Source organism: Megalops cyprinoides, chromosome 20, assembly GCF_013368585.1.
Source record: "Megalops cyprinoides isolate fMegCyp1 chromosome 20, fMegCyp1.pri, whole genome shotgun sequence".
In the NCBI taxonomy this organism is placed as follows: Eukaryota; Metazoa; Chordata; class Actinopteri; order Elopiformes; family Megalopidae; genus Megalops; species Megalops cyprinoides.
This window is the reverse complement of record NC_050602.1, coordinates 7,782,854-7,798,848: the sequence shown is the minus strand read 5'-3', so window position 1 is coordinate 7,798,848 and position 15,995 is coordinate 7,782,854. Positions and strand designations below refer to the sequence as shown.

The 15,995-nt window shown below is 45.2% G+C and overlaps 1 protein-coding gene across 1 annotated transcript in view; it reads right to left on the bottom strand.

Moving 5' to 3' along the window:
• Positions 1–9,760: 9,760 nt before the first annotated feature.
• epha4b (eph receptor A4b) overlaps positions 9,761–15,995 on the bottom strand; it is an 84,053-nt gene continuing 77,818 nt past the window's right edge. The window contains exons 13-17 of the mRNA XM_036553731.1: positions 14,569–14,778; positions 12,967–13,116; positions 11,566–11,759; positions 10,728–10,865; positions 9,761–10,067 (exon numbers count right to left, since the gene is read on the bottom strand). Of these exons, the coding sequence (XP_036409624.1) occupies positions 9,968–10,067; positions 10,728–10,865; positions 11,566–11,759; positions 12,967–13,116; positions 14,569–14,778 (792 nt within the window). The 3' untranslated portion in view covers positions 9,761–9,967. The remainder of the gene's footprint in view (positions 10,068–10,727; positions 10,866–11,565; positions 11,760–12,966; positions 13,117–14,568; positions 14,779–15,995) is intronic.

Genomic DNA, 15,995 nt, shown 5'->3' with positions numbered 1-15,995 from the left:
ATGGTCCCCCGAGCCACCCCGAAGCCCTGCTTTTGTTTCCTGCGCCTTGGGCAGAAGCTCGTGTTTTGCTTCGCCCCAAAAAACGTCTTGTTTCTGGACTTAAAGGCCACCAAGGGATGTTCTCATTAGCATTATCAGCAGTTTACCTTACAGTTATCATTTAACATGTACAGTATATCTAATTGGAGTGTGAAAGACACACTTACTTTGCGCAAGTGTTTGGTGTTAATAAAATAATTCCCAGGGAAAGTGTTCTGTTCAACATACCACTCAATGACAATCAAGTCAATTACCCTTGTGAGGCTGATTTTTATTGCAACATTACATTCCATCAAACAGTTTCACTGTATAAACATTTCTCATAAAAGTACCTTATGCTAGCTTTTAAACTCACACATGCACACACACATGCATGCGCGCACACACACACACACACACACACACACACACACACGAAGACAGCGGTTCTTTGCCAGTGCCGGAGACCTGGGTGGGGAATAGGACAGTGTGAAGACCACACCTGGCCAATGTGCCAGGAGGGCCTAATGGCCCATTTGCAGGCAGGGGTACAGGCTCTGGAGTTTGACAGTAATGTTTCGCCAATCGGATAAAGGCCATCGCCTGAAGTGGCCCCCGTGCTGAAACACTGCATCACATAATGCAATTCCGGGAGTAAAACAAATTGAATTCAGAAGGAACCCCGAAGGGGAGCGAACACCTGCTGAGTGAGTCGATTCGTCCGAGGGACCGATCCTGCCAAACTGCAGAAAGCGGTGCACCTGGAGAAGAAGCTCCCTGCCTTCTAAACGCCCGAAAGGCAGACACCCTCGCCTGCTAGCGGCCCTGGCCGTAGCATCCCGACACCCCCACCATGTCCCACAGATCCTTGGCCTACCCCCACCAAACATGCAACATGAAACCTCACACAGAGAGTGAGAGGAGACCCATCCTTGAATGAAAACACGGATCCTGTGCATTCAGACAGCCTCTGTCACAGCTGCCGAGGGTTATGGATTCACTCAAAAATGTAAATTGACATCACTTGGAAAAGGTTACAGTGATGCATTAATGACGCTTAAAGGGCTGAGGGTGATTGATGGAGCGCTCGCTGTAACTCTCTCTCTCCCTCTCTCTCACACACACACACACACACTCTCACACACTCAGCCCTCTCCCGCATGCCCCATGGGGTCTCGAGCCTAATTACACCTCTCACTCATTCCCTATCCCGCTGCCACAGTCGGGGGTTCGAGTGTCCTTTAATGTGGGTGCAGCAGGCATTAAAACAACACAAGAGTCCGCTCCACTATAGATCCGTGCTGACCTTTACAGGGCAAGGTGACTCGGGTGAATTTAAAAAAAAAAAATCTCAAACTGGTTTAGGTTCGGGTTAAAATGAGCTGTTCGAGTACGAGTCCGCTCTTAAACCTTTTATACCACACTGTGACTCAGCCGACCCATTGTCATTCTGTGCCTCTTGTCCTTGCTGTACAGTGTTTATTTGTTGAATGTGTTGGTTTTTCCTACACAAATACTGCCAGTGCTTTTGCAGCAGGCCATTTTTTTAAAAAAAGATTGTATTCATTTTTCTGCAATTATGAGTTCATTGGCAAGTGTGCACCTCATTAAACTTTGGCATCTGATTCAGACTCAGTAAATTCAAAACACACTCAGTACGATATGAAAAATACAAGGATAAGGCTTTACAAGCCTCCATTTGCCTTTTTTTCTGTTCTTGGACCTGGATTGCAAATGTTAGCACTTTACATGGAATTAAAAAAATAAAATAAAATGACCCTGACACTACAACAGCTGATTTATACGTGTTGGGCAACTCTAACCAAACACTGTCCCTGGGTTTACTTTCTACTGGAACCCTTCCCACCCCACCAGGTACACTATAAAATCAGCCTATGATCATTCTGCCCCTGTATTTCAGGGTTTTTTACCTCCCTGAAAACAGCTGTGCATTACCATGTACCCGCATGGCTCACATTAAGTGCATGAGGGCTGGAATCTTACACCACGTAGAGTAAAACTGTGACTCACTCTGCCTGGCCAGTGTGTACCAGTATACCTCACAACTTTCATAGTGCCACTGTAGCATTGTAACAATGTTACAGTGCCCCTCCAACGTCGCAGCAGCACCCAGAGAATGACGCTGGCTGCGCATACGGATGGGTTTATGTTTAATGGTCAAGGGGAGCAGAGATTTCTCCCAGCGATCATTTCTCTCCTCTTGGCAAACATTATTTCCACATTTACACAAGGGTAACCTAGTAAAAGGCTACAGGCGGAGGAGCGGACTGGAGATTTGACATAATGGAGATTACATAGACTGGCAGGCAGTGGCAGGACTGCATTAAAAGGGTTAGGCAAACCAGGGGGGTCAGTGACCCTGCCTTCCCCAAGAGGGTGGAAACTATCACTGGGGAAAAGTCCATTAGCTTCTGCTTTTACAACAAAGCCTGTGTTTAGAGGAGGATTAGCAGGGTGTCCGATGCGTTGCGGCAGTGGTGTGTTTTGTGTGGGTGCCTTCACTGCCCCCGTCAGAACCAGCCAGCTCTCCCCAGGAATGGTAATGCTTTTCTCATGCCATAGTTATCACATACATTATGAAGATGCAATATGCTGAAGTTGGTTAACTTGCCTGTGACATTTATTTCTACCATTATGATCAAGCACTAACTGTATAGTTGTGTGTCCAAGATTTTATCAATGGAGGGGGCGGAAAGGCTGGCCAAGACTCATTTTGCAGTGTGACTTACCTGATTATTTATTAAACAACTCAAATGCACCGCAGCACAAACTGCTTTGTAGTGTTGTTTGGTACATCAAGCGCCATTCTCCTGGTGAGAACATCTCATTGCTCTCATGTGACAAATGAAAAAGGAAACTAAGGCTTAATGTGTCTATCAGTACAACCCTTTTGAAGATATAACATCGGAATCAATACAGCTAATTGCAATTAACATCTGATAAGCCTAAATGCCGGTTAGTTGAAGGGACGTGGCAGATTTGTGCACTGTTGATGAAACATTTATACTTTACATTCCTTGGTTAATTAACAGAACACAGCATATTTTGGACTGTGGGTAAAGTACCTAATGCTACTACAAGAATAGTGACATGCCAGATACAGATTGGAACATGTCCCATACAAATTAAGCGTTTCTTTTCTTTCCTTTGGCAGAACATTGTTTACTTGACACAAAACACAAACCATCATTGTGCCATAACTGAATGTGTATATACTGGCACTTCATCATGAAACAACTATAAAAGGTGCAAGTGTTGTGTTATTCTCTGGAGGAAGAAAAAAGAAGGGAGGTGTCAACACTCTCCATAAAATGTAAAACTTTTAAATGTGAGTCCCTAACAAGCACCAGTCTAATTTGGTGGCTGAGGATAAAATCAAATTTTGTGAATAAATGCTGGTATCAGGCAGTAAATAGCCAGCTACCCCCTTCTAATGCTAATTTTTATTAAAAGTTTGGACAGTTTTTCATTTAACTGTCTGGTACTGAAATGGTAGAATCTCACACCTGTATTCTCATTTATAATAACAGTCAACAAATTTGGACAAAGTTTATTTTTACCTTTTCCACATTTAGAATAATGGTAAGGACATCAAAACTATGAAACAACACAAATGGAATTGTTTAGTGACCAAAACGTGGTATATACAAATCAACAAATATCTTACATTTTAGGTTCTTCAAAATAGCCAAATTTTTTTTTATATATAAAGAAATTCATAGAAAGAAATTATAATATAAATTGTGAAGTTGATGTCTAAGAAAAAATTCATTTGCATTTTAGCATAGGTTTTTAGATCAAAATGACTTTGAATGCATGTGTCCCATTATCTTAATCAGGTGTGTCCAAACTTTTGACTGGTACTGTGGCTACAGCCCATTCAACAAGCATTGGTAGGGATGATCAATCTTTGTACCCTGATAAATTAACATTTGTACACTGAAGATGCCAGTTTGTTCAGATCTCTAACTGTTGCCTTTGGATTTATGGTTGTGTATAGGTTTTGTGTATTCTTTCAAAGCCTTTTGGAAGTCTTAATGGATGACTTAACGGCATTCTTCATAGACCTGTCTGACTTAACTATGATGATGCTACTGATGAATGTCTTTTGTGTGTTCTCATTTTATACCACAGGGAAACAGGAAGCCTTCAGATGACTTTGATATAGTTCCAAAGGCTTCTAGTAAACTTCCAATAAGCAGGGTGTTGTTGTAAATTTGTTCGGTCAGGTTATGTTTTAAAGATTCACTATTTGTGATCAAACCTTGTTCAGACCTATTAAAGTTAATGTTTTTTATTACTTTTCAAGCAGAAAGCAATGATAAGTATATAAGTTTCACATTTGGTTTTTGTTTCGGTTTAGTCAGAGGTTTAGTTATGCTTGGCCTTACGTGCAGTGTGGGCTTATTGAGGGTCCTCTTTACCACCGAGATGTCTTTGGTCCACTTGCGCCAACGAGACTCCACTGCAGCATTGGACACGTCATCCACCGACTCCTTGACGGATCGTACAGATCGGTCCCTTCAGCTTGGAGCATGTTACCATCAATAAATTCATTAAGGAGAGCATCGCTTTGGTGGGAGTCATTTGTCTTGTGTCTGTTTGTTAAGGCCGTCCCAGTGCCCCCCCCCACAAAACGGAAAACACTGGGACTCACGTTGTCAGTGCTCTGATGTTGGGGGAGCATCACAGCGGGATCTAGAGAGGTCTGTGATTGTATCTCAGTCCGTAGTGTCTGACTGATGCAGTGTCCACACCAGCGGTCAATATCCGCTCGACTTCCTTTGTTCTTTTCATTGCAGTCAATGGCATTTTCCCCACAGCCCCTGCCTCACAAGGCCACAGAATGGATTGAGCTTTGATGTGCGGTGAGCCACTATCTTACCTGAAGGAATCAGTGCTTCACTGCAGAGAGTCCAATATTTCAGTTGGTTCATTGGAGTCAGTGATCAAAAGCATATAGGAGAATAGATACAATCGTAATGAGGTTCATGAAGTCTTGCTCTCCCAACATCCTCAATTCCTTGTTTTGATTTTCTTCACACACAGACACTTGGTCAAGCCAGTACCTTAAAACTGCCTGCCTCAACTTCCTTTCAAAAAGTACTGCGCCACTACATTGTACTGTGTTCATTTTCATTACTTTTGCCTGCAGTCTGTGTGCAACCAACAAGACAGGAGAATAAACTTTTAATGCTGGCCTTGGAACATTTCTGAACACCACATTTGACCCACAATGCATTGCAGGATTGGTCAGCATTCTTACCATGGGGTCGTGATTCAGACTTTTCTTTCCCTGTGAGTGGAACCCTGGAGGATGCCATTATGCAGCAGCAAGGGCTTATGGGTCCGATTCTTGTTTGTGCTGCAAATTTAATTCTTAATCTGAGCCGCTCCTGCAAAGGCCGAGACGCGAGCATTTGGAGTTTATGAACACAAATTCATATTTAATAACTAGCCTCCCCTGACTTAGATAACAGTGTCTGCAAATCAGTGCATCATCCATGACTCTGCCCTTCTCACTGTGCCCAATCGAAATAAATGTGAGACACCAAGCCATCAGGTGAGAAATTAAAAATATTAGCATATTTATTACAGCCACATGAAGTCCGAAATGCGTAACACTCTTAACAAGCTCATATAAACCTGCAATGAGTAAAGAAATGGCCACATGGTACACAAAACAGGGAAATGAACCCACAAGCCCCCCCCACTCCAAAAAAACAAAAAACTCAATTAAAAAAACTAACAAAAAAAATGTTTACAAAGACAGGAGTGGGGGCGTCATCATTTTTACTCAAAGGTACGGACAGGTTTAGGCAAAAATTCATTTACCAAAGAAATACAAAATGAAATTGCACATACTGCACTGATACTGGGCCACCAACCTCCTACTGTCAACATTACGTCACGTTCTACCGACCTGGCTCTTTGTCACCAGCTGGGGCACTCCCGAGTGTGTGCGGTTCGCGCGACGACTTCACTTCGCCACCAGTCTGTGGTAGAGAGGGGGAGGCGCATGCAGAACACGGCTTCACCTCTCGCTTATACCCTGACAACACGAGGTGCTCAAGCAAGCTGTTCTCTGAGCTGTCAGTCACCGTCCATCTCGACTGAGGGTGAGGCCTTTCCTCAACACTTGGGCCGTGTATGGATCGACCTCGCGCAAGAGATGCTTAACCCTTTCATCCGCAGTACTACTTAAAGGATTCATCCAAATTCGAACCACAGCAGTTGTGTTTTTTTCTTTTAATATTTTCAACAGAGCATCTGAGGAATGTGTTATCAGTAAAGAGCTGTTATTTCCACATTCCCTTTAGTCAAACGTTTTCTTTTGCAGCCTGCTCATATATTTCTCATCCGAGCTGCATGCATCACATTAGGTTAAGCGGTTCACAGTTTAAATTGATACCAATAAATTACTCCTCCCTACTTGTCAGCCCTCCAGCCACAACAGTCTTGACAATAACAACACTGTCTTCATTGAAGTGGATGTTGCCTATTAAGTATGTTGGTTGACTGGCACTAGGAAGAGGTTTGAGAAACAGCTTAATTAAAATTCATGTGCATTAAATATGAATGACACTGCTGCTTTCAAGTCCAAATGAAATCAAGCAGCTCTGTGTAACTCTGAGGTACGAGAACGATTTGAAAAATCTCAAGGCAGAGCTATTGTGTGGCTCTGAATGCAGCGTCGTCTCTCAGTAAATCATGCTTTTATGAATATGCATATAGAGGGCGCCTTTCACGAAACAATGTTTACAAGAGTTCAAGAAGTTCAGAGAGACGTTACTGTGGCTCGTATCAAATGCATTTTGCATTTTTAAATAAATCATCTTTTGTTTTTGCCGAAAAAATTATAGGTGTGAAAAGAAACTCATGCTTCAGTAATTCTGCAATTTACTAAAGTTCCAAAACTTATTAGTGGAAAGATGAGCCAACTTGCCTCATTGACAGATAGCGCGAGGGGCTTATTCTAATAAATAATCCGGATAAATAAATACATTTTTAATGCCGAAAGAGGTCTGCTCGGCAGGTATTTGTGCCTCCCTCCCCCAAAAAATGGCACATTTGAATGAATTATAATTCTAATTACATTCCACTATCATCATAATTATCCAAAATATCTCGTTAATCGGTTCTTATTACATTTTCTTTGCGGGGAGGAAAATCCGTGTCGGCGCAGAGACGGAAAACCGAGGGAATTCAATTTTCTTTTCCCCGTCTTGGAGGACGTCACGGTGAGACATGTGCACCTCGTTGGGGAGACGCCGCCATCGCTGTGGGGGGAGTCACATACCGGCTTCAAAAAAGCAGGCGCCAGATAAATAAATCTATAAATACCACTAAAAGTTCTTGTGGCACAAAATGGGCAGATGGCTGATTATTGGTTAAAACTCTTTGTAGGATTCTGGCATTATTAAGGGTGATTCTAACACAAGCGCAAGTAGCTACTAGATACAAAAACAGCAAACGCATAGGTCCGGCAGTGTCTGAATGTGTTGTCTGGTCCAGTCCTCGATCAAGGTATGTGCAATACAGCCAGGACTGGGAATAAGACACAGACTTTGATTCACTGTGCTGCGGTTATGGATGAGACTGTAAGCGTATCGCTGAAAATAAGGCATTTAAGTGCCCATGTGGCCCAGCTTTCTGAGAGAAATCGCAGTGCCCGTCAGCTGTTGATCAAAGACGAGACCTAATGTCCACTCTACATTCTACATGTCAGCGCTCCTCCAGGGGGCTTCCTCCCCTCCTCTTCCTCACATCTGCTAGACTCTGCTCTACAGAAAAGCACATTGTTACAAACATTCAAGAGCTTTAAAACGACGCTGTACATCTTTTTACACTATGGTACAGTCTTTTCGCCCCTGTCATGAAGTCAGTCATTGTTACATGGATGAAAGGAAAGGAAAGGAAGGCCAGTGCACCTCATCATGGCCCAAGGAAACATGTTTGTGCAGGTACCTGTTTGCGGCCATGAAAGGGGCTCTGACAGCCCATCTTACAATGTGACTGGGATGTGGCGATCAGAATCTAACCCAGGGCTGACCTGGGGTCAGTGAGAGCACACCTCCGTGCTGGAATGGGCAAGCTTGCCCCCCATACAATGTGGGTTTTACCCTTTGAACACATTGAAGCTCTTCCTCCGAGCAACCATATTATATTTGCGTGTAAATGGAAGTACATTTTGGGGCCCCTGAAAGGATTAGATGCTGCAGTCGTGGGTTTCGCTTTGTGAGGGACAATCCAGCCTCTCACTCCCCAAAGGGTCCCTCTTGGTGACCTCCATGCGAAAATAAGGACAGTCTTCTTAGCAGGAGAGCTTTCACTTCAGGTTCCTTTTATTCAGTCACGTCTTTCTCTGCCGGCGGAGCCACAGAGCTGCAGAACCAGCCCCCAGCCCCACAGCAGACACAAGGCCCAGGTGGATAGAACGGTCACACAACGCAAAGAGTACATGGCACATTGTTCAAAACAAATATACATTCTATACCGCCTAGCGCAGTCCACTCACTTCAGCTGCAAATATACTGACAAGTAGGAATATCTAATAGTCTCCAGTGTGCTGTTGCCATTTATGACACTTCTTACTCAACTTCAGTCTGCTCTTCCCCTGTGGCTCTGCTGTTGGGAAGTCGCACTAAGGACATGGCGCCGCTGTAATGTAAATTATCTTGTTGGAGTTCTTCATTTTGGAATCGCTGGATCATTATTGGAAGAATTTGATATTACCACAAAGGCTACCTTGAGATCGCTAGACACATAAAGATTGTGACTTTAGGGGCCTGTCAAAGATTCTCAGTTACACCTCTTGATCTCAAGAACATTTTGGTAATATTGAGATGAGACATGATAAACCCCAAAAATTTTGCTTTGTGTCTTAAGGAACTGCTGCAATGAGTAAGACAACAGCAGATTTTAATTCCCCCCCCCCCCCCCCCCCCCCATAAATGTTTCACCACCACTACAGTCATCGTTTAACAGCAAAAACTGCAAGACTGGCATGTGTGAAATAACAGATGTATACATGTGCCTTGCTGACAGATAGGCTGCAGGTTGGTTTTGTTCTGGTTATGGTGAGTTGAGTAATCTGTGACCTTGGTGACTATATAAAAAAAGACAGGCATTACCAGCTAACTTCATTCATATGTAGTGTTCCCTTATATAGCTGCATGGGTCTCTCACAGTAATAAACCTCTACCACGGATATGTACAGTAGCGTCCTTTACCAAGGACCACTGGGAGGAAGGCTATACATACATGACGGTAACTTAACACTGTAGCTCAACTGTGACTGAACAGTCATGACCAATGGAAAAACGGCGCTCGTCGACTTTCCAGAGGGAGACCGAACCGTGCGCCCTTGAAGGGGTCGGGCGGGAAGTCCGAGGCATATCCGCGTATCCCGCTGATCACAGAGTCACATGACGCAGAGCGTCGGCTTCTACAACAGAGTGAGGTCATGGATGGAGATTTGCTCCAGACCGCAGGGCATTCTGCCCCTGTAAACGCCCCTCTACACAAACAGATCTCCAGACTTCTGAGGTGGAAAACGATAACATACAAATCAACCGATAAAAAAGAAACAATCAGAAATAAACAACCCAATGACTGTACATTTAACTCCACAAACAGTGATAATTCACGTGTTTTTGTTTTTTTTTTTTTTTTTTTTTTCTTTTCTTTGAGGTTTTCGACTAGATGCCTTTTAGCGGTGACCTAATGTAGATCAGTCTCTGCTCCTCCTCGGCTGTTGCTGTGGCGTTGTAGGTGCGCGGACGGACGCCGGAGTGCTTACGGTACGGTAACATCCAGGACGTTTGAAACGGTGAAGCTGCTGACTGGTAACGAGCGTTCCCTCCCTCCCTCTCTCAGTCTCTCTCGCTCCCTCGCTCTGTCGGGGGGGGTGGGGGGGGAAGGCGTGTTATACTTGCACGTGAGGCCCTTGTGTCTGCAGGCTCTGTATGCTGGTGAGGATCTTCTTCTGGTGCCCCGCCAGAGTCACGCCCATCTTCACCAGGTCGCTGTGGGGGGGCGGAGGAGGGGATGGGAGTTCGGAGATGAGAGAGAGACAGAATGAGCACCAGTGCGAGAGAGAGTGTAGATTACAGAGACAAAGGGAGTGATTGCCAGACCAAACCTGAGTGAGTCACAGGTAAGGCTGAGACAGAGCTGCACTTTTTCCTTAAATGTGAAAAATTCAAAGATATATCCAAAGAATTTCTACAGTGCAGAAAAACTGAGCATTATCCTAGGAAAAGGATGGCCAGCAACTTTGTGTCAGCATGCTATAACAGGAGAGACAGTGGCTGACTAATCCCCATGCTCTTAAGATCACTTTTCATAGCATTATTATGGAATTTGTATATGTATTTTTAGTCTGTTTGAATGTCATTCATTACTGACCTGTTCACATTACAGCATGATTACAAAAACAATTTCTTTGGCAATGCTGTTGCCATTGAAACAGTCATACCAATAAAGCGATTGAATTTGCAAGAGCTAAAGAGAGAGAGAGAGAGAGGGAGACAGAGAGGGAGAGAAACAGAAATGCAATACTCTGCTCTGTGGGCTTCAGTCATACAAAAATAAAAGGCAGCAGAGGAGGAAGCTGAGGAAGAAGAAGAATAAAGGAGAGTGAAGATGATTTTGAGGATGACTTTGGCGGGCGGCTGGGCTCGGACCTGCTGTTGATGTACATTACGGAGTCCAGTGTCACGTAGCCCGCGCTGGAGAAGTGCTCCTTGTACTGGCCCATCTTGATGGCGTCCAGCCAGTCCTCCACCGTGCCGACGGCCATCTCCGGGGTGACGGGATCCTCCCTGCGGTACACAGAGGAAGGCTGCCGTCACGTTTCTGATGACGCGCCCCGCACCGACCCGCCCACACAGGACTCTGTGCAGAATGCCGGCTCCCAGCTCCCGGCTCCGTTTGTTCACGTAATTGATTTTTTGCTCCTGGATAAACAGAGGCTTGGAGCACAAAGGCGAGCTGAAGCCCCAAACGATTAAACGCCGTCGAAAACCAGGAAATCTTTAGATTGATTCCTATTGTGGGTCCGGCGCCCGCCGGCTCAGGGGATCCGGGCCAGAGTGACTGACAGCGCGTGGCGGTATCTGATTGAGCCTCCTTTGAGCTGAGAGCATACATCCCAGCAGCTTTGCCTGAAGAACCTAAACCCATAAACCCATGCCTTAAAGCTCTTATCTGGGTTCAGCGCTTTCTCTTTCTCTCGCCAGATATAAAAAAATGAACTGCCTTGTAAGACTCCGTCGGGGGTGCGGAGGGGGGGGGCGGGCGCTGACGTGACATTTCGCAAATCCCGCCGCGGGGGTCCCGCCACCTCCATCTCCCTCTCCCTGTTCTGACTTGCACTCAGCCCACAGAGGACAAGGGAAAGCTGCCACTTCAGAGGTGTCACTGTTCGGGTTCTGTACCACAGTGCTGCCCTGCTTCTGAATGAGCTGGAGAGGGGGGCGGGAGGGAGGCGGGGGTGGGGGAGAAGGATTTCGGAGGTCTCACCAGACAGAGCTGTTGGCCAGCTGCTTCAGGCTGCCGGGATTCCGGATCAGCTTGTCCAGGGTGGTGACGATCTGGCCGAACTTGGGCCGGTCGCTGCGCCCCTTCTCCCAGCAGTCCAGCATCAGCTGGTGAAGGACTACCGGGCAGTCCATGGGGGCGGGCAGGCGGTACCCCTCATCTATCGCCTTTATCACCTGCAGGGCGGCGAGAGAGAGAGAGATACTGAAGACTACAGGAAATGGCGGCAATGTGGCTTCATGCAGTACACTCTTCCACAGCATGCAACTGTTCAATACATTGTATGTTTTTTTTTCTGTGACAAAGGCTATTAAAACGGTTCATTCTCCTGTGCCTGAAAAGGAGTGGATTATAAATCCGGGTTATGTTGAATGTCAGCCTTGGGGATTTCTTGGTTTCTCTCTGCGTTTGGAACTGTCTTGCCCGCTCACAATAATAAAAAGAAATAAAGGAATAAAGGAATACAGGGGGAAAATGAAACTGCACATCTACCCTGAGGGGCCGAGTCCTTCAATAGCCTCACCTTCCACTGCCTTAGCAGAGAGGAGAACAGCAGCTGTGAGCTTTTATCTTACAACATGAACGAATTTAAAATTACCATCGGCACATACAGCATGCGGGATATTTCCATCGATGAGACTGAACAACAACAAAGGCAATGACACTCTTGCAGATTCTGCTGCAGACACTTCAATCTTTCAGTTTTAATGTTTCACTGTTAATGTCATTTTTTTTTTCATTTTTGCCCCTGTATATGCTTTCCCCTTCCGTCGCCGAGCTGAGCGCGCTGTGCTGCCTTTGTGTGTGCCTCGGAGAACAGAATGAGAGCTCCGGACGTGTAAAGAGCTTAATGTCACCGCCTCGGATTCCTATTTCTGCGCAATAAAGAGGACGGGCACCTGGAAACGTGTCTGTTCTCTGCTCCATACGCGTTTAATCATTTTACCTTTGTGGACGCCAGAGCACATCTATATTCCCCTGGCTTCAATCCCCCAGGCATCTGCCATACTTTGGCAGTGCCGGGTTTTTCAGCCGTGCGACTCTGGCATTGTGCGGGAAAGCAGAATGAAGTGCTGAATGTGGATTTGGATATATATACCCGTGTGTGTGTGTGTGTGTGTGTGTGTGTGTGTGAGAGAGAACTAATGGGAAACCAAGTCCTTTTCAAAGACAAATTGTCCAGCTGGATTGTAAATCCGTAACGAATCACAGCGCGATGGGCATAACGGGGTAACTGACAAAGCAATCCAAAAACAGGGACAGAACTGTTCCCCTAAATTAAAAACTCATATTACTATAGCTATTGCTATAATTGTTACCACATTTGATTCTTCATTGTGAGGTTTTTTACGGATGTTTCCATTCAAAGCACAGCATACTCACGTCTTGGTTGGACATCTCCCAGTATGGCCGCTCCCCGTATGACATCACCTCCCACATGACGATGCCATAGCTCCACACGTCGCTGGCGGAGGTGAACTTCCTGTAGGCGATGGCCTCGGGGGACGTCCATCGGATGGGGATCTTCCCTCCCTGGGGGAGACCACAACGTTACCCATCACACTCCACGCCCTCTGCTCTGTGTTTCCATCACACACGTGGTTTTGTTCTTAGAGGCCAAAGCCCTTCCCCTTTCCTCTGTGACAGTCACAACAGTCACAATAGTCATGACAGATCGTAACCGTGTTGGTGGTCATGACATTGTAAGATGCAACTCGCACCTCAAGCTAGTGGAAGTACTTTCACTATAAAATTCTGCAATCCTTCAGTCAATTTCAAAAGAACTCTTTGCATATACCACCTTCAAAACTATACACCAAATACTAGTTTACACCTCATGTTATGAATCTCTATGTGCTTGTTTGAATGATCAAAGTAAGCAAGGATAAATACTCAGCACTGCATACAAACACAATTACTGCTGTACAATTGTATTTTTCCACTTTTTTTAGCTTGATGCTCAGTCATCAAGTTACTGTTACTGGGCTGTTCTCTTCCTATTTCATTCCTGTTGCTTCACTGATGTACCTTGTCATGATGACCTTGTAACTTCTCAGGATAAAGGTGGTGGGCAAATAAATGATTAATAATAACATGGATGGAAAGTTCAGAAAACCAGGAAATTGTACCACCAAGTTCCAATTGTTTTAATATCATTTCAGGGTTACCACAAAAAGGCATTGTAACACATGAAAATACTGTTCGATGAGTAAGAGATGGTAAAGATATAATGTGGCAGCGCATCCTGATTAAGCTCCATGTGCCTGTACACTGTTTTCTTTTGACCTTTCCAGAACTGCACTGTGCTGTCATTACTCCTTAAAGATGATGGCTTTTAAGGCAGCAAATACTTACGTAAGCGTCAAACTGATCTGGGATCAGCTCTCGGGAAGCAATCTTTCTATCCACTCACACAGCAGAAACACATGACCACTTTCTGTTCAGGCACTAACCCTGGATCAGGTTCCAGGTGACACTGCACTCTGTGTTGATAAGTGGGACTCCTGCTGACGGAGCACTTTACACATCTCATCAGCTATCCCAGAATACATTGCCACATTAGTGGCAGGGCACAAGGCAGCAAGTGGGGGCCTTACAGCTCTCATGGACTATAATTGTACCATGCTGTGAGGATCTAAAGTTAAGCCCTAAGGAGAGAGACACACACACATACACACACAGAGTGGCTGGCAGGAGATCAGCCTCATAAGTGATGACCTGTTCCTGCTTGAAGTAGTAAGCCCACCACAACACAGGCAACCTTTACACAGAAGCTAACAAATTAGCCCCTTGAATCCTAGTAATATACACGTGCATACGTATTACACAGCACGCTAATCTTTCTTGATTGTCAGGCAACACGTTTGATGGGAGGGACTGCTGTGAAGAGGCTAGTGGGCATGAACAACACAGAATTCGAGCTCGGCGACCAAACCTGTCAGCTTCGCCTGCCCCTGGAGGTGACTAGACGGAGGGAGGACCTACCCTGGTCGTGTAGGCTGCCTCAGGGTCGTCCTCCAGCACCCGCGACAGGCCGAAGTCAGACACCTTGCACACCAGGTTGCTGTTGACCAGGATGTTGCGGGCGGCCAGGTCGCGGTGCACGTAGCTCATGTCGGACAGGTACTTCATCCCCGAGGCGATGCCCCTCAGCATGCCCACCAGCTGGATCACCGTGAACTGGCCGTCGTGCTTCTGCCAGGTGACATCAGAAACGTGAGATCGCACAACCAGCACGACAGGTCACCCGGCCCGTCCTGGGTCCTCATTCGTCTAGAACCTTCTGTATGTGTGTGTTTTAATGCGGAAACCAAGGCTACAGCAAACAGGATTTTAAGACCGGATCACTTTACCTGGTACGTATCACAAAACACAAAGTGGAGCCACTTGAGACATTTATGAATACATGTAATTTTACACCTTTACCGCAAAGTCCATTTTAACGGGGGGCACATTCAGACAGCCTCATTTCTAGTCCGACAAGATGGCTCAGAGTTCGCCTTAACCTCCGCTATCATCTCCGACTGTGTACTCAAGAACTGAGACCGTGCACTTACAGATATATTTAGATACGTTTGTAGATGTATTTATTTACCAAAATGATCTTATCATTACCATAAGCCGCAAGACCACTGTCTGCAATATGAAATCTGCACTGTAACATTATCTAGTTAAAGCACTGCTTCTTTTTGTGAAGTAATATCAGCCTCCGACAAATTCCGCTATTTCATAGAGTGCATGGTGGGTAAGTTCATTAGGTATTATTGTCTTAACTGTAGAGCACTGATTGATGACCTCATCCAAACAATGGGCAGACTTCCTTTATCAATCTCAGCGAATTCTACCTCTTTACTGTAAGAGCCACAAAGGAAAAACGAATTGTTTTTTTTTTTTCCTTTGAGTGATGCTTAATTGATCTGCACCCTAATTAAACACGTGTATTCTGAGGAGCAGGGATATGAGCTATTGCCCATAAAACTGATACCGTAATTATATTAGCTTTTTATGTGGGCTATGGGGAATATTTATGATGCTTCATTATGAAGTCCACCGAGAGATTGAATGTAGAAGACAAGGGTTTTCTTTTTTTTTGTCGGTTTTCATTTGCTCTCCCATGCATTTGTAATTAAAGGGTCCCCACTTAAGAAAAACGTATCTTTGCTTTGTGTAATGAAATTACGCTCCTGATTCATCCTCGCTGACAAAACGGTAATAAATTTTCAGACTGCAGAGGAGGCCATTTCAGCGAAGTGGCAGGGACGACCCTCCTCCTTTCGCCTCTCCTCCTCCTCCTCTTCCTCCCCCTTTCTTTTTTCGTGATCTCTTCCATGGTGTGTGTTTCGGAAAAGAGTAGACGGCATGTCCTTACCTTCAAACACACACCCGCTCTGGTGAATGTTTATTCATGGTAG